The 19708-nt window shown below is 42.9% G+C and overlaps 1 protein-coding gene across 11 annotated transcripts in view; it reads left to right on the forward strand.

Moving 5' to 3' along the window:
• The window catches only part of meis2a (Meis homeobox 2a), a 69539-nt gene that overhangs the window by 15604 nt on the left and 34227 nt on the right, over window positions 1-19708 (forward strand). For 9 of the 11 annotated variants that reach the window (XM_060879410.1, XM_060879417.1, XM_060879416.1 and 6 more), the window contains exon 9: window positions 14307-14452. In XM_060879410.1, the coding sequence (XP_060735393.1) occupies window positions 14307-14452 (146 nt within the window). The remainder of the gene's footprint in view (window positions 1-14306; window positions 14453-19708) is intronic. The other 2 variants (XM_060879411.1, XM_060879414.1) reach the window with 1 other exon arrangement.

A 19708-nucleotide genomic window follows, 5' to 3' on the forward strand; every position in this document is an offset into this window, starting at 1 on the left:
CCGGCTGCTTCCCAGCGGCCCGAGCTGCTCATCAGCAAAGAGTTTCCACACTCCACTGAAAACAGGCCAATTGTAGGTTAGCAGAAAGAAAGCGAAGAGAAATAGCCAGTTGGAAAAAAGCTAACTAAATGATGTTCATAAAAAAAAAAAAAAAAAAAAAGTTCTTTAAAACCATAAGGTCTGATCTCTTAGGAATGGTGGAAGGAAATAGATAGAGGCGTTTCTTTGACACCCGGACTATTTCCATCAGTCATTACCGTAATGAAGAGTGTATATTTCAGGTTAGAATCTGTACATACAGTACTGGGAATAAATCTTCGGGACACAAATTTTTAAAAACACTAGTTTGCCTTTTTTTTCTTGTTTTTTTCTGATTATTTGATTGTAATTTAACAGAGAAAAAAAACTTTTAGATTTCCAACACTGCATTTAACATAAATAAATTAACTGTTACAGAAAATGTTTGTATGCTAGTCAAATACAGAACATATGTAGTAGACCACATTTTAGGGAATAAACAAATGCTTGCTGTCAGGAATTACCTGCAAAATTAGAAGCAAGTAAGACAAACTGTGGCAGTTTCACCAAGATGCTTAGAAAAACCTGCTGGACAATTTCCTTCTAAAATCACTAAAAATGTATCTGAGATATCTGACGCATTTTAGACAAAAGATTATTATTCTGAAAGATTATTGCTTTTTACACAGTACTGTATAATTCACACACATACATATTATGTAGTTGTAATCAATCCTTCTCTGTCCAAGTTTGTACACAAAAAAAAAAAGACATTAGCCTTAGCTCCAATCAAACAAGCACATCTTCTCCCCTGCATGAGGAAAGACAATTTTTTTTCTTCTCAGACTAATTGCCAAGGTGCATTTCTGAACAGTTCAAAACAAGTTATCCCATTAGTTTTCCTTAACCTCGGATCTTTACTTGGTGAGTTCGCTTAACAGCTTCAAAATTTTAAGTTGTTGAAAGCACCAGCTAGCAATTTCTACTGTAGTTATAAGATATAAATAAATAAACTTAAATAGAAGCACACTTTGCAGATTTTTTTCAGCAATTGAGCATCCCTGATGACACGGCGAGAGCATGGAGTGTAGAAGTGTGTGTGGGTGCATGATTGCACTTGGGCCAAAGAGTGTGTGGCAGGCCTCTCCTGGCCTAAGGCCTCTCTCTACAGGGTCAAAGTTTCTTATAAGTAGTTATTCCTGATGAGGGCACAACTCCCAGCTTGAACAAGACCTGTTGACTCGGTCTGTTTCTGGATATATAGCATTTGCTCTGTTTTTTTTTCTCAGCAACGTCTGTGCCACAGAATGTAAGAGGGCAGAAAAGAAGAGGAAAACATAGAAAGGATTCCAGCTTCATTAAAAATCGAGATAGAGGCCGTGGTGTGTGTTTGTTGTTGCCCCTGGCTCACAATGAAATTTGTTAGGTGTGTGTGTGTGTGTGTGTGGGTGTGTGAGGGGGTGAGGGGGGCTTGGGAGTTGCTGCCTGTCTCTCCATGCCTGTTAAGAGTATAATTTAGAGGAATAATTAAAACCGAATACTGCCCCATAAACAAAAGATAAACTATAAAGCGGCAGCATTGCCTGCTGTTTCATGGCCATCACTCCCAGCTGTTGAAGGACTGATCATTTTTACACAGTGCCCAGGCTCAGAACAGCCCAATGGTCCAGCAAAGGCTACAGTGTGCAATACCCTGACAGGCCATATACACTCTCTCATGCACAAAAGGGCTTTGGATGGAACAGGTGTCTGGAGAATAGCTTCTATTTGAGCTGAAATGTGGGCAGTTTATAGCAAAAACCCCTGAGTTTTCTTAATTGTATTTGATGATCAGTTTGGTTTGTGATTCAGCACACCATCTTGTGATTGTGCTGACCTGAAACATCATATGATACTGTAGATTGTAGATTCCAGTGAAATTGGGTTGTATATCTATAAACAAGACAGTGACCTGGAGAACACTGAGTATAGATGGGCTGTTGGGGGAAACAACATAGCGGATACTTTCAGACTCCCATTAGCATAAAACTGAGTAAATTATTCATGATGAATGCTTAATCTTAAGGGAAAGCTCTAGTTAATGTAGATAGTGCTCTGAGAGCGCGTTTCTTGCTGGATTCAGCATTCACAGGCGCTTACGGGAAAAGGCCTCACCACTCAGTCCTCTCTGTTCCGAGCTCTTTCAAGGGGTTGCGCTCTGAGCCCATCTCCCATTCCCACTTACACTCTCTACTCTGTCTCTCCATTTCTACCCCTTCTCCCCCTGTCTCTCTCTCTCTCTTTCTCTCTCTCTATAATAGACTCTGGCCTTTTTCCAGAGAGCGATTAAACGGAATGATCATCTCTCTCATGCTCTCTGGCTCGCTCTTGCACACTACATGTATGCCTGATTAGTGTATAAGAAGAAAAACACATTAAAGGCAAAGAATGCAAAGCACAGTTAATGCTGTCCAGTAAGTTAGTGAGAGTACGTCTAATAACGTCATTCTTGCTTACCCTGCCCCTTTACCTTTGTCACACCCTGTATTTTGTCTTTTTTTACCCTCCAGCACTCTCTCACTCTTTCTCCCCCTCCCTTCTGTGTGAAAGGCCTAATCTTGGACAGCCAGTACACTCAGCTGAAAGTGCACCAAAAATGCTGAAATTATAGCTACATTTTAATGACTATTGTGTGCCATTAAGAAGTTTCTATAGCCCATACGTTTTTAAAATGAGATTTATCAGGGCAGGACAATCATCATAAACAATATAGAGCTGAGTGATTTTTACAGCAGGACAGTGAGAACAAGAAAAGAAGAAAGTGGAAAAAATGGGCAGGGGGAGCGAAACAGAAAAGGGAGAGTGGAAGTCTGGTATATGAAGAGCTTACACTCTCCAGTCCTTTTAATGTCCTAGTGGTGATTTTGAACACACAGGACCTGATGTAATATGGCTAAAAGGGATTCGAGACCACACCCCTAGGGGCTTCATGTGCTCCATTAAAGCCACTGTATTTTTACAAGCATGACAATGCGCTGGCCCTTTAAAAAGACACCAGTTTGCACTGGAATTTTTTCAGTCTTGTTTTGGCAAGCCATGCCTGAGGGGGTCAGCTAAGAAGTCATTCGTAAGGGGTAATAATCCGATCACTCCTGTCTCAACCAGATTTTGTTTCTTGCTGACTGCAGGTGGGTTTTTTTTGTTGCTGCTGCTCTGTGTGAGTTTTCATCAAAAGTAAAGCCAAGAAGAAACAAGGGAAGAGACAGAAGTCGCTGCAGTTGTTTCGGTTTGGACCTGTGTTGTTTGCTGCATTTCCATTAGAGCAGTCAAAGGGGTTAGAGAGGCCATTGTACTCAAAGACACACCTGCAGGGAAACTGCAAAGCTGTGCCTAACTGCTCATCCAGGCTATTTAAGGTGTACTTATTTGGGAATTAACACTGACTCCTAGGCCCCCCTCCCATCAACCCTTTTGTGTTTGTCCGATGGGCCTTACTCTCATTCCACTTTCTTCTTTCTTTTGCCTCCCTTGGCCTTCTAATCCACCCAGCCTTCTTTTCCCTGTGGCTCTGCTAATGTCCAAGCCCCAGTCACAGGCTGGCTTCCTGGAAGAAAGCGAAAGTTGCAAAACCTGTGGTTGAGTGTCTTTAGTCTGAACAGGCATAGTGTGGTGGAGATGGAGATAAGCAGAGCAGCCATACCCTACAGGTACCTGTCAGACTGAACAGCTCAAGAGAGTGGGAGGATGAGAACGAGAGCATGTGCAGATTTGAGTTTGTCTCTCCCCCGCCTGCTTCCATCGGCACAGCTAACACATTTATGCAAATCTTTTTGGGCATTATTACAGATAAGCTCATTTTATAGCCTGATTTCCACTCTCCTGTGTGCTATAATGAGTCTCTGAGCGTGGGGGTGCTTGTTTGGGGAAGAATACCGGCCTCTTGCCCTGCAGTCTGCACACAGTGGAGAGCTTTTGTTTTTCCATTTGAAGAGAGAGGGACGGAGGAGGTGTTGAATTTGACAGTAGTTAGTGCCATTAGCTCTTGTTATTGGAGGCAGCAGTCTAATAATTTCTAATTACCCCAAGGAGGTATTAGGAGTGTTAGGAAGCAAGGATAATTTCTTATTTACACGCCTCAAGCAGTGAGCACTCTTAAAGAACGGAGGGTAATGTGAAACAAAACAAATCAACATGCCAAACAGGGCTACAGCCTGGGGGGAGATAATGTTCATTATGCATTACGATAATTCATTTAGAAGGTTATCAATTTCAGAATAGAGGGGGTTGTTTTGAGGAGTGGAAAAAACACACACACATGCATACATGATTTCAAAGAAAGGAGATGAAAAAAGAAGGATACTATTCAGAAATGGCCTGGCTGCTGCGTTTCTAAAGGCTTGTTGCAATTACAGTTTCCATGTTTCCAGGCGAAACATGTTTTTTAAACGCACCCAGTCTTTTCTTCATTCTATCTCTGGCATTGTTTTACTCAATCAACCTACAGAAGCTTAATTTGCCTTTAATGAAAGCCGCTTGGCTAAAGAATTTGCTTTTGATGCCATTTGTTCTGACTTAAACTAAATGTAGCAATGCCCGTTTTTTAAATACTATAACTGCTGTTAAAGTGGCATCAGTAATTAACTGGATATTGCATGTTCCATGAGTGCCATGTTTTGATTTCAGTTTCCTGACAACACATGTTCCATCTCTTCTTATTTTTTCTATCCCATCTTTCCTTGGACAGTGAAACAGGAACGAGTAAGGCTCCATTAGAACAATTGCAGGAAGCTTAAGAGTGGTAAATGAGAGAAAGAAAGAAATACAAAGTGAATGATTAGAGCTAGCCATATCCACAAGCCTGCTCAAGTCCACAAGGAAAAACAAATATTTTAGAAGACTTTATTTAATGTAGATACTGAAAAGAAAAGCACACAAAAATCTCCCTCAATGAGGGTAGAACTGTATTGTTTGGGCCGAATACTTACTCTCTGGGATGCAGTCCTCAGACAACTGCCTGTCTGGTGGAGACATCTGTGGAGGCTGACCCCCTGACCCTAAAAAAGAATGCTGTGAAGGTGGGGGAATGCTGACTTTACCCCTCACATGGCCCGGAGGACAGCTAAGCAGCACATGAGAACAAACTCCGCAACTATTAAAAACTACACAAAGAAAGACAGAGGGAGAGAGAAAGAGAGAGAGGAAGATAACAAAAAAGAAAACGCTAGATCAGGCCAAAGCATATAGGACTGGTCTTTTTTTTTTTTTTTGCCCCAAAGGCCTCGCTGCTACTGCTACTGCTCGGACCCTCATGAGATCGTTTTCATCCTTTATGAGTAAAGATGAGCCAGGTGGAGACGGAGAGCAGGAGAGGTTATGTAGCTGAAGAGCTTCGGTTTGGTGGGGAGCTGCTCCCTGCTGCCATGGCCGCCTGCTATTCAGTGCACCTGCCATTGTGTGGGCATCCATCCAGCTCTATTGTTGTAACAGAAAATGATTCGTGCTCCCTGTGGCTCCGGAGGCATGCAGGAACAGTTACAGCCACCACTGCTCTCATTCCCACCATCCACCACATCTGTACTCCTCTTCCTCTTGATTTTATGCTGAGAACCTTTTGCTCAGTATTGGCTATTCACTCTCAGATAAATGTTTGTCAGTCTGTCTGCCTGTCTGTCTCGCTGTCTGGATAAGTGCACATTCAGTGCTACACACTCTGTCCATGAGCTTCAGGCGACTTCCTCAGCTTCTGCTTCTGAGGCCTGATGGGAAAGGAAAAATTGGAAAGTCAATAGTGAGGGCCAGAAAAAGAAAGAAAGCAGCAGAAGATACACTAAAGATGAAAAAACAGATGAAAGCAAAGAAAATAATGGTCTTGAAGAGGCATAATGGTGGTGAGGAATTGCATCAGATGTTTTTCTGACCATGCAGTTACTTTAAAGGTGCCTGTTAATGTCATCATTACGAACATGCCACATTATAATGATATCTTGAGGAACAGGTTCAAGATATTATAGCAATTCCCTATAAGTTACAGTGCCAAAGAACACTTACGATGTGACTGTCATCATCTGCTACTCCATTTTTCAATATACACTTTTCTCCCCTGAGGAAAATTCTGGGCTCTCCAATTCTTAATGTCAGGCAGCTAATTAAGGAAACATGCAAGTAATGTGTGGGATAATTCATTTGGGCAGGTCAAGGTGTTAGAGTGGCAATAATTGGAGCCCTGGACTTCCAAACTCTTATTTCTCACTGTGGTAATAAGCACCTCACCGTGTCAGCTATGGCCAGAGTGCAATTTTTACTGTCAAGAGCTTTCAAGACTCTAAAGTCAGACACAGTGCCAGCACTGGACTGTAATAAAATGAACTGCTGATCTTACCTTACACACTATGGATGCTAGGAGCTCATCAAAAGATGGCAGCTACCTCCATTAACAGAGGAAAATTGTCTCACGTCAAGGCATTAAGCCAACCAGACATGGTTTTGTTACGTTATATCCATCTTAATTAATTCATTTACAGTTTAAATTTCTTTAACATTCTACTTACATTTATGCATTTCTGAGAACAGTGAGGGAATTCTGGAGCGGGTTCTCCCTTTTAGTTGGAAGAGAATAAATAGAGCGCAGTTTTTTTTTTTTTTGGAAATGATAATTACAGTCAGGAATGTCTGTGGGGAGGACAGCAGGCCATGGTTATTGACTTGTAAAGGAGCCGGTAGGTGAGTCTTGACAAGACGTGAGCAGGCCTGAATCTTGTAAAGAAGTATCTGATTTCTCTGCTAGTTGGGTCTCTAGAGAGGCAGCAGTGTTCTATCTCTCTATGTTGATCATGGGCTCACTGCTGTATGGAAAAAAAGGCCTGATAAAAAAAGAAAAAGTGACTTTTAGTGCAAGAAGTGTTCTTTGCTTCTTCAAGGTACATTGGGCTGCCGGGGGAAAGTGACTGTATTTCTGTGTACGTGTGTGAGAAAGCAAAAAAAAGGTCAAATGGTAAAAAGAACCAAGGCAGCAAGAGGGAAGGCAAAAGTGGTGATCAGCTAACATGGCTTCTCACAGGCCTAACTAATTTATGAAGGCAAACTGCGCAAGAGAGGCAGGTGGAATTGGAAGAAGTTTATACTCTGACTCGGCCCAGGGGGGACTCTTCTGGGTTTGAACTTTATCAGGGGCTACACTTAATCAATAAACTATTGGAAAAAGAATTAATTACTAAAGCAGAATAAAACAGCTGCATTTTAAACTGAGGATTCATCAATTCAGTAATCTCTCAGTTTCAACTCAGGTGCCAAGAGGATCATTCTGACTTCATGTAATGAGGAACTGTGGGAGTTTAGCTCCCCTGCAACACCCGTTTCTCAAACGCGCACACACTCTCACCATGCTCTTCCTTTCCTCCACCCGTGCCTGATGGTTGAGGAATTCACAGTCGTCTTTCCCTCAGCTGTTTGTCATCACTGTCGAATCTCCTGGCTGAGAGAACCTCCTCTTCCCTGTTCTTGCCTCCATTTGGTGTCCAGTGGCTCCCACTCCCCCGCCTTCTCTTCTGCCACATTCCCTTCCTACCAAATTCCTGTCTTCCCAGGGATGGCAAAAGGGTATTAATGTGAAAGGCTTCGATGCTGGGGCCAGTGGAGCGAGTTTGTCCCTCTGAGGGAGAAGCGGACATTCCTGAACGCAGGGACACCCCCCTCCATGCCCCCCAACCACCCCCCCCACCCCAGCAGGACCCACCTCTCTTCTGAACCCAGTGTAGTGAATTTCAAGGAGGGTTGAAAAAGGGTTATGGGTGATGAATTGGGTTTTTAGTGAGCTCATTAGGAAGCCAAACAGAGTTTAGGCGGTGGAGCGGAGTGGAGTGGGGCCGCAGCGCAGTAATCAGTTCTGCTCGCTTTGTTCCCTGCCTCCAGGACATTTTCAGAGCAAAACTTCATGGCAGTGAGCTGATGAGAGGGTCGACCGAGCAGAGGCTACAATCTGATGGTTGACTTGTTGATTTATAAACCTTTTAATTCATTTACTCTCCTGTCTCTTTCGCCTCACTCGTCCAAACGAGGGAGGCTAAAAATCTTGCCTTTGTGAGCTCTCTCTTTGATGGCAGTGTCCGGCATTGTATGATGGACTCTCCTTTAAAACTCACAAGGTTTCTTATGTATTTGTTTAAGTTTAAAGTTTAATTGAGGGTAAATTAGCACCATCAAAAATATTATCTACTGCAGGGATGTGTAAAATCTGAGTCTTAGCATGAAATGAAGGAGCCTCTCTCTCTTACTCTCTCTCTTTCTCTCTCTCTCACTCACCCTCTCTCGCTCTCCCTCTCACACACAGTCTCTCACTCTCTCTTTGCAGCTCTTCTCTCTTTTCTGAAGAGGACTTTGATATTCCCTTACCAGGAATTAATAAAGCCATATTGCCGTTAGCAGCCAAATCCACGCTCTTTTCTCTCCGTCTGTTTTCTTTCAAATCACACTCTCTCTTGCTCTCTCACTCTCTGGGCGCTTGGTGTTTTTTGCAGCTTTTCAGTTTATCATTTGCACAGCATATGAATCCTGTTTTGGTGAGAATTTATGTAATTTGCTCTGCTAATTATTGCCGTAATTAACACTTTAATTACTGCAGTGTGAAACTGCTCTGCTCCGCAGGTCTCCGCCTCCGCCAATAGCTAGAGCTCGAGACACATGCAATCAGGCACTGAGGCTCAGTCGTTATTTGTTTTCCATAATAATGCAGCCATCAAAATGTACAGGGACAGAAAGATAGAGATGAGAAAAAAAGAGAGAGCTGAGCTGAGAGAGAGACAGAGAGAGAGAGAGAGAGAGAGAGAGAGAGAGAGAGAGAGAGAGAGCTGAGAGGCTGGGTGCACCTCGATAACCTCTGGGACCAATTAGCACAATTTGATTTAGAAAAAAACAGGGAGGAAGAGCTTGGGCTGTGTGCTTGGTTTAGGGAATGGGGAATGGGGTGGAGTTGTCAGAGAGTCAGTGAGTGTGAAATCTTTGGTCTAGACCCAAGGCCCTTCATTAGGCTCTGATCCCTGTCTCTGGAGCGAGAGGCAGTCATGGGCATCACAGCGCCTTTTAGTTCTCCCCAAAAGGAGTGTGAGAGGAGGTGGGGGTGTATGCTGTTGCTCTCTCATCTTCAGCAATTTATCCCTTTACAATTCATGCAAATTGGAGCCTGACATCTGCAAGAGCCTGATTGTTTCTCAGTTTCTCTCTCACACATCTTTATTGCATTTCTTTGTCTTTTTTAAATTAACTTTCCTGTTTCACTGGGCTGTAGATGCAGCCATCCTTTCCATAGACACTTCTCAGTGCCTTAAACAGTTCTGCTCAAGGCGACAGTTCATCCACACACACATATTTGTTATCCCAGTCATTACAAATCACTTTTGGCATCTTAAAATAAAACACTTTAGTGTCATTTTAGTTTACTCTCTGAACCCTTGTGGCAGTTGTGAGGACGTTTGTGTTTGGAGGCCGCTAATTTAGGCACGCACACAGCACTGATCTAAATGAAAGGTTTTGTGACTTATGAAATCATCAGCAGTACTGAGTGATTAACAGGCTAATGAGTGGCAGAAGGGAGGGGAAGGGGGGAGATGGAAAATCAGGGGCACAATCAGAGGCCGGGAGCAGCCATTGTGGGCCTCTCAAAGGCCCTATTTATGATGTAATTAGATAATTGTTGTTACAGGTAGCAGGTTAATTACACTTGTAATTATCTAGCCCAGAGCCTTTGATAATATACATAACTAGGCTTCCCCAAACATCAGGGTTATTGGCAGATGATTATCACTTCAAACTGATGATAAGGGGCACACAGAATTTTCCTATTCCTGCTGTCTCTTCCTTATTCTTCCTCACTTTTAGAGCGTTGGTATGGTGAAAAGGTAGGCAAAAATGTGACTTTGAGCTCAGCGTTTTCCTTTGTCCTGGGTTTGAGCCATTCTGTGCTGCAGGGTCAGGGCAAATCTTAATAGCGAGGTGATAGCTATCTACAGCATTCCTGGGATGATAGAACGCTAACATTCTGATGGCAGGGCTGGGGGCCTCTGATATGTGTGTGTGTTCTACCCCCTCAAAGACACTGCATCCTCCCAGTGCAAAAAGACATCTCATTAAACCTCTTATTCCACTTCATTTACGAGCAAGCCTAACTATGTGTTCTTCAGCATGAACAACTACAAATTAGTGCTGCAGTAGAAAAAAAAAACAATGCACAGATAGAGATTAACGCTGAGAGAGGATGCAGCTGTGGTAAATAGCAAGACAAGTTTCTGCAGAGTTCTTCAGTGTGTGTGTGTGTGTGTGTGTGCGCGTGTGTGCGTGTGTGTGTTTGGATGTGGAGGGGGGTGGGGTGGGGTGGGGGGGATACTGGTTTACACTGAATTGCTGTGTGAAGAAAAAAGAGAAAAAAAGTTCATAGAGCTGTTAATGACTCGCAGTGTCTCACTCCTAATTTGTTAGCACAGTGCAGTGTTTACCAAGCTGTTGTTTTACAGGCTAGCATGCACACTGCTGCTCAGGAAATAATTGCCATAAAACGTCAATCCTCTGGGGCAATCCCATCCTGCACTCTGTATTCTCTTCACCTGAGCTTGACTGAACTGTGACATAAACCAGCGAGTACAGTCAAATCTAGCCTTTAGAGAGTGCTAAACTGCCGATGCAGCAGTGGACAGGAGTGTGTGTTTTGTAAGTGTGTTCCTGTGTGATGAGGCCTGCTGGAGTGTGAATGGAAGTGCTCTGTGTCAGGACCATGTGGCCCGGGTGCAGGCGAGGGTCCCTGCGTGAATCCTGAGTAAATAAAAAAAAAGAGGAGGGGGGACAGTGGACAAAGAGAGCAGAGCCCCTGCTACAGCTTGCATTGGCAGCCATTTGGGTTCTTGAATGTGCTAAATGCTGCTTATGCCGACTGAAAGGTTCAGGAGAAAAGGAGGGAAAAGAGGCTTTAAATCCCTTCTTTTTTCTCCCTTTCTCGGTGAGAGAGCCTTAAAGAAGAATTGTCAAAAGGGAGGAGGGAGCTGTAGGGGCAGTGCTGCAGGCTGAGGTGAGGATATGGCCTAACAAGACGGGACCTGCGTTGTTCCCGCTGCCTTTGAGGGCTTTTGAGGGTGTGCACTATGGCTTGGGTCACTGCTCTCTAGCATGTGCCCCTCTGCTTTCTTGTTTAAATACTGAGGCTTTATGCAATATCCTTGTGTTTTCCTGCTGAATATGGTGGATTCTTCACAAAAATGACTGAGCAGCATAACCCAGTGGGTGGGGGAAGCTTAGCTCTAGTGGGGCCTAAATTAGTCACTTTAAACACAGCCTCTGGAAGGCACTGCCTCCACATTTATGCTCCATTACTCTGAAACAAATGCCCAAGCCAAGCGAAACGCAAATCCACTGCTAAGTCACTCTGAGAAGACATGGCTTGGTCTCTAAAAACATCAGCTATATACACAGCTAACATAGTTATAGATAGCAAGCAGAAGTTTTTCAATCCATACCTTCTTCAACAGAACAACTTAAAAATATATTTTTACACGTTGTAGCATTTGGAAGCAAATCACTTTTGACATAATTGCACAACATGACCCAGAATGTTGGGTGGCCCTGAGCATTATTTCTGAGTGCTAACTTTAGAGCATACCGTGCCCCCTAGCCGTGTCGCCAACACATTTATATCCGCAGGACTTATTTGTAGCATCCTGCAGGCAAATGCTCTCTATACACTTCTCTTAGAATTCAGGACACACATCAATGCCTGGCATGTCCACAGGAGGACAGCGACAAAATCTCCCAAAATTCTGTACATTTTTAAGGATAATATGTACTGATACCCAATACTAATAATGAGCCATATATGATATGTATGATCACTCATGCAGATATTAGGGTACAAGTTTACTAATCAGGATTTAATGAGGACTTCACCTATTTGTTTGGAAATTGTGCTAGTTGTGTTAGAGGATCAGCTTTACCGTCGACACAGGCATGCTTACATCAGGGACATATTTTGTTGAGATGACACAAAGAGGGATGGAGTGAGGAGAAAGAGGGAATAAAGAAGGAGGGCAATAGGGCCTGGCTTTTTTCATCCTTCAAGGGCATAGCTTTTCCACAAGTGCCTGGGGCTACACTCCAGCACCTCTCCTCCCTGAGGCCTTTCGCCTGCCTCCTAATAGCCATCCCCATCTGTGTCACACAGGCAGATGATGGGATGCTTCCCCTTCCCTTTTTTCCATTCTCTCCCTCTCACTCTGCCCCCTTTTTTTTAGCAGATTGCACATCCACACAGGTTAAAATGCCAGAGTTGCCAGGGAACAGTCAGAAGCCATTAGTGTTTGGGACAATTTGCCCTGCAGCACTTCTTCTCTGGTTCATAAGAAAGGAGTGGGGGCGGATGTAAATCACCAACTCGCCTTTAGATGTAATGAGGGTGTGCAAGTTTGTCCTCCTTTCTTTCTTTCTTTCTTTCTTTCTTTCTTTCTTTCTTTCTTTCTTTCTTTCTTTCTTTCTTTCTTTCTTTCTATCTTCCTTCCTTCACACACTCAAATGGAAACTCACATCCACATATACATATAGCTATAGCTGAGATGAAATCTGCTCACATTGTGTACAGTGTAGGAGCATGTGTGTGTGTATGTGTCTGTGCGGGAGATAGAAACTTGATGAAAGCCTGGGAGTCTGATTTCACCCTGCTGGGGAGGCAGGCTGAGCCTACTGGAGCGGCCAGAGCTGGAGGGTAATGAAGTGACAGGTCAGTCTGTAAATACGCATGGGTCGGCCCGGCCCCAGTAAGGGGGAGGCTATCGCGTTGCAGTGAAAATGGAAACGTCAATAAAATTAATCTGCCATCCTTTTGGCCAGGGCCAATCGGCCTCTCTGCGTCTGGACTCTACCAAAGTGACTGTGTGGCCAACAGCAGGCGTAGCTTATGACACCACTACAACAACACAAGTTTGTACTACTACATCCAAAAACGACATTGAAAACTCCCACAACTCCTCTACACACACATTCACACACAGTCACACACACCCACACACAAGTTTCTCCTCTCCCTGGGTGATATTATTATTATTGAAGTGGAGAGCAAACTGAAGAATTAGCACGCCGTCTGGGTAGCATTTCACAGGAAGCCACACACGGTCAGGCTGAGGCTACGGCTTGGCTCCAGTTTATTGTTTTAGGCTTTCCTGAACAAGGGCTTTTACTTAGCCTGGGATTTATGGCATTTGCTGCTAATGAATGCCCATTCTACAATTACAGACCCTGTCCACTATTCCCACGTGTGGGTCTTTGCACTATTGTTATGAAAGGGACACACAAAACTCAGTAGCGAAGAAAAGGTGAAAGAGAGTGAAAAAGAAGCAGAAAAAAGATGCAGAGAAGAGGGACGTCTGCACTGTCCTTGTAGTCTTCATGTAATTACTCCTCTAGTCGGATCCTTTTTCTTTCCCCCTTTTTAATGTTATAACTTCAAATATTTATGTGAGATTTATGGCTTGTGTAGGTGCATGTGATTGATGTTTCCCCAAAAACAGGAAGACATACAAGTCTAGATTTGGAGAATGTCAGGGTCCTGCTATGCCTTAGTGAAGAAGTTTTTCAGATACATAATTTAGATGCCCTCAAGGAAGGCTTTCAAGGCATTTTTGCCCGAGGGCAAGAAAAAATAACCATGACTGCTAAAAGTAAATCATTTTTGCTAATGCAGAGTTAATGGTGCAGAGGAGGAGAAAGAAGGCGAGGGCTTGGGATTAGAACTTGGGTTTAAAGGAAGCCAGGCAGCCTTGATATGCACATGTTTCCTGCCCAAATCAAACGCTGACAGGCATTAATGCAGCACAAAGCTGCTATGCCCCTATCATGCAAATGAACGGGTAAGAGGGGGAGGGACCAAGGAGAGATGGACTGCACTCTATTATGTGCGTCCAAGTGCAACAATGAAACACCACTGCATACTTCCCACCTACTCTCCCACTGTTCCTTAAGTTTGGTAATTTTGTTGGTATTTGTATATGTGTTTATGTCACACTTGTTTATAAGGTTTGACATTAAGTCCGTCTCCACTATTTATGTTAAGCATGCAAATATAACCTAATTGATTACATAGAAAGAGTTCTTTTTACAATTATTGTATTTCCTATTATTTTCTGTTTACTGAGTCCTTCTGTTTATGGTTTAGGATTTTATTTCGGTCCAAGCAAAACTCCAGATCCAATAACCTTCTGTCTATGAGAGAGGTTACATTACAAAAAGCGCATGAAGCTGTAGGAGATTATGTTCAGTTTCTAAAGAGCTCTCGTTTTGACCAGGAGACGGCTTAGACAACAGCGTGGCCTCGCCTGGTACAGGAGACGATGATGACCCAGACAAAGACAAAAAGCGTCAGAAAAAGCGTGGCATCTTCCCCAAGGTGGCTACCAACATCATGCGAGCATGGCTCTTCCAGCATCTCACAGTAAGTGATCTTGTCCTCACTTTTTATTGCACGGCTGTACATGATATCACACTTCCCACAATAATCACAAACAACATGTCTGTATCCTCACCTAAACTGCACAAATCAAAGTCAGATTGATTTACATTTTCATTGATTTATATCTGTATTTTACTGGGGTCAACACAATCAGATGGCCTGCTTTCCCCTGTTGAAAATGGACTTAAACCACTGAGACATATAGCCTGAGCTTGAACAACACGCTCCACTTTCTTCCTCTTGAACCACAAAGAGGCTTCCTAAAACCACAATAATTTTCTAGTATCTCATTACCTTTCACTCCAAAGTCTGTGGCTGACACCAACTAAATACTCATTATAGTTGTCAGTAAAAAATTAAAGAACCCTTTTGTTTATTCAACTTTGCTATATATTTATCTCACACTCAGTGCAGCAATCACATGTATGCGTCATGAAATTAAATCTTTAAAGACTGCATTATAGATATTGTGTGTTGTGATTAGGATAGGCATATGAGATTGTGACTGGTGTTTGGTGTGTCTTTGTGTGTGGGTTGCCTGTGTAAGAGGGGTAAGAGGAGGCCAGAGGGGGCCAGGCTGGTGGGGGTGAGTGAGGGGCCAAAGACGGTCATGTTCCATTGCCCTCTCTAATGTCAGGACATGATCGGAGACTAGAAGCTGTATTGATTTGGACCCAGAAGGTCAGGTTACATGGAACGCTGTTCCTGAGCACGCGGCTGCATAAGGGGCTATGCAGGAAGTTGAGCCATGTGTGTCTGTGAATGTCTGTCTGTGGATGTGAATATGAAGACAGTGGCCTTAAGCCCTGTGATCTGTATGCGTCACAAGGTCACGTGCCCTCTGAAGCCATGCTGGCTGTAGAACCCCCAATGCTGGAGCGTTAACCCCAGCCCTGATTACCTAAGCAAAGCCCAAATAATGAGGTCCTGCAAATGCAGCCTAATTGAAAGGCCTGTAAATCCATTACATATTGGTCAGGGATAATCAGGAGCTGTTTAATCACTTTTCCCTATTCAGGAGCAGTGAAGCTTCAACAGCCAAGCCCTGAACCTTGCCATGTGCTTATTATTCCCATCATTATCAAAATGACTTCACAGCTGTTCATGGCTACATCTCCTCTGCTGGAAATTTTCAGTAAATCAGTTAACACATCTTTCATTTGAGAATGTTGAGTGTTAGGGAGAGATAACATCATAGGCATTCTTTTTTTTCTTTATTTGCATTCTACTGTCTTTATGCTTGAAGTTGCTTGATGAGTGGGAAGAAAAATTTAGGGGCCTCCTTTTAGCCACCTACCACAGTGTTTTTTTCTTTACACACACGCCTCCTGGTTAATTTACTTGGCTCACACCATGCAGAAATTTCTTGCTTTATTGAGGGATCATTAGGCGTCTTTCCTGGCGACTCAAGGAATGCCTATTGTGGCTTCTCTTAGCTCCTGCGATTGCACAGCAAAATGAAGGCTGATTCACAGAGAGCTATACAGCCGTTTCCACCAATTTTCTTTAGAATTGTTTTAAAATAGTGAATGAGAAGCGAGAGAGAGAGAGAGAGAGAGAGAGAGGGAGAGAGACAAAAAGAAGAAAGGGCAAGAGAGAGAATAAAGCCTGATAGATTAAGCCTCTGAGTATTTTTTTATTCATGGAAGTACAGCTTTCAAGACCCCATTTTCTTCTTCTTTTGGTAGCTCTCTTGCTTTTTACATGTTTTCTCCTATCTTTTTTGGAGCCTTTTGTGAAAAACCCTGGTTGGACTTGTACAAGCAATAATCCTTTCCTTTTAACCTACCTTTATAGTTTTTCCTGTGAAAAAAAAAGGCCTAATTGAATTATCCTCTACTACTCACTTCAGCCCTTATACAATTCCTTACTTGGTCACACACACATACGCATACCACACACTAGCACATCCAACTCTTTTACTTTTTACTTTAATTTGTTAAGCAAATGTATTTCCTATTTCAGGATGCGTTTGTGCTATAGAGAATTCTTGGGGACTTTGGCCCCTGAATGGCCTATTGGGGCATTCTGGCATTCAGGCATTCATTAGAGAGGGCAGAATGAAAGGAGTAGGGTTGTATTTTCTCAAATGCTCAGGCCAGCATGGAGCTACTCTTCCATGAGCTCCAGGGGTCTCTCTACATATGTTCTCAACATCTAGCCATTGTCACCTTTTCTGAAAAGCTCAAAAGGACAGCCCCCCTGCCTGTTCGCGGAAAAACAACACAGGCCAACAGTAACAATTGTTGGCTTTTGGATTCAGTATAACAAAATCGATGCCCCTCCCGTCTCCTGCCTCCCCTGCACACTTTGACCCCACACTTTCATGGGAGAAATCTCACTGAGCTTTTCGCCATTACAATTGTCTCTGCTTAAAAGGGCCGCTTCAATTGGCACCCACCAACAGCTTCCTAAGGGATGGGAAAGATGCCTGGTCCCACACCATCCTCTCTGAAGAATGCAAGCCAGAAATTTGCTTGTATTTAGTTTAATGCGAGCTCATACAGCTTTCAATGGTGCAAAAACCAGCGTCTTTTAGTAGACTGAGATCAGCTGGTGTAAACTGGCCTTGAACACTCAGTGTCTGTCTGTCTTTTCTCTCAGCTTTTCTGGATGTTTTCCAGTACCATTAGGAAAGGGGAAATCCCAGTGTGTTGCTATAAGCTTTCCCATAGTGCTGCAAGCTTATGTTATTAGGAAGGTAAATTTCTCAGCAGGCTAGATTCATCTGTTAGGCTTTACATGCTAGAAAAGTCAAAGAAAGTGAGACTTGTGGAAAAAAGAGGATATATGATAAAGAAAGTCTATAAGATCTGACAAAAAGTGTGTGGGCATGTTTTAGTAGCAAACAACTCTGAATTCTCTCAGCCTGTTCATGCCCCCGTCCTCCCTCCTCTAGAGCAGCCATTGCGCCCCTGCAAAGACAAGGGTCGGCCTTGCAATAAAAACAGGAAGCACTCAGATACAAAGATACCACTCCAGGCCCAGCCTGTCTTTTCACTAACGTAAACCTTCAAACACCAATGAATATAAATAGGCCCCTCTGAACAGGCTAGGAACAAGGCTGAGTGGATTTCTACAAGGGTCTAAGAGTTGGTCAGATGGCTGAACAGTAGCATGCTCTCTTTCTCAGTCTCTCTGAGATCAAGCCTCTTGGGTTCCATGCCATTCTGTCTCCTTACCGGCCTGATTTGAAGTGCTGCTAAGCTGCAAAGCCAGGTGTATTGCTCCCCTGGGGTCACTGAAAGAGAAGTGATAGATCCCATGGCCATTTTGGAGAACCTAATAGCACATTAGCACGTCTTTATATGGGATTATGTTATAAGGTTAATTTTCAACATTCATGTCTAAGGCAATTTGAGTACGAATTATTGATTGCTTCAACACTGATTATTTAAATAGATTTTTGTTTTACAAAGAAATTTTGGGAAGTGTATTAGTTTGTATTTGTAACAAAACTTTCATGAGGACTTCAATCTCACTATTACCTGATCCTGGACAAACAAGGCTATAGCATTCACTACTCCCTAAGGAACAGTAATTGCCATAGTAACCCAGTGTCACCTCCAGGTCACTCCCTTAGAGACGTGATTTTAAAACCCTTTAGACAATGAACCAATAAACAAATAAACAGGTTAAGCCAATAATATGTGTGCCCAGGTCTGCTAAGGATGCTTGTCCCAGATGACAGTAGCAGACTTACCAGTTATGTTTTTTCCTGCCTTTCAATTTCTAATCCAGATGTATATTTCTATCCTTCTGCTGTTAAGCTGTTGTAGAACATCTGCTAACATTTTTTAAGATTGGGCACATGTGCAGATACACATTTGTACGTACACACACACACACACACACACTCTTAGATGGATGTTCTACTCCTTTCAACTAAAACTCAACTTTAAAATTAGTTTTTACCACATTCTTTCTTCATCACTTTTGTTTTAGCATGTTGGTGCAGCCATGCTGTGAAGGCTAATACTTTGGCCATTCATAAGACGTGATTTCATTTAGTGCCCGGTTAGTGCTTGTTTTGTGTTTGGCTAGAGGTGGGGTGAGGTGGCCGTTGGGGTGCCATGGGGGTCAGAGGGGTGCAGGGTTCAAGGAGGCCCACACACTAATGTCATTTGCTTCCAAACGCAGAAGTCAGGTCGCCAGTCACCCGTGGCAACCCAGGCAACAATTCAGTTCAGCGCCAAAGCTGGGTATGTGAGTCTATATGTGTTTGTGCACATCTATGTGGCTGTTTATGTTTGTGGCATTCTACCAGGAAACCTAATTATGTATATGTATATGTTTATGACTTGCTTATGAGAGGCTTTTGAGCACAAAACTAATTGTAAGCATGGGTTGTGGAGTAGCTATGTTTTTGAAGTTGCTGAATAGAAGTAATTACCAAAGGGGTAGGTCTGGCCTGTGCTTTTTGTCAGAAAGTGTGTTCTAGTGTGGACTGCTCAATAGACCCATAACGATGATGCAAGTCATCCTTGTCTGCCATCTGTTTTCTGATTCTCTTGTTCTCACATAGAGTTGTAAACCTGGGGGGGGACTAGGCTCACTGTTAAACACACTTTCTTTTATGTATTGAAGAGCCATGACAATCAAAACATGGGGTTTGCACATGCAGTATGAATTATGTACAGCATTTGTTTTCTAGAAATGTACTGTCTGTCATGTTTGGCCTTAAACATGAGAGGAGTTTGCTTTCATTACAATCAAAAAGAAAACTGAAAGTTTTAAAACATTCATATCATATTTCTAAGCTTTATGTGGACTCTATAATTAGAAAAAAAAACCACACCAGTGTCTGCATTTCATGTCAATGAGCTTATTATTAATTCCTGGCTCTATGGATCTCAGTGAATGACAAAGCCTTGTTTACAGTACACCTATCGTAAGCCTCTTGCAGCTCCAAGTGTTACAACAGCATTAAATCTGAGGAATCTGGAATTGTTTCTTACTGAAAGATCAAATCTGTTGACTTTGCTTTCTAATCCAGCTGTCATAGTCTCTCTTTAAAGGGTTGATTCCTCTGTGGGATTCTAACATGCTAAAACATCTCAAAGTGTGCTTAAGAGAAGAGAGTGAAACAAAATGACTAGTTCCTCATGTCTGAGACCCATTGGCATTTGTGGATTTCTTTTTATTTACTTACACATTTTTTTTCTTGCTCTAAGAGAGCAAGTTATCCCTCAATGTAATTGCATGTGTAATTTGCAGCTGGTGGTTATTTTGCTCTCT

Source organism: Tachysurus vachellii, chromosome 10 (genome assembly GCF_030014155.1).
Source record: "Tachysurus vachellii isolate PV-2020 chromosome 10, HZAU_Pvac_v1, whole genome shotgun sequence".
NCBI lineage: Eukaryota > Metazoa > Chordata > Actinopteri > Siluriformes > Bagridae > Tachysurus > Tachysurus vachellii.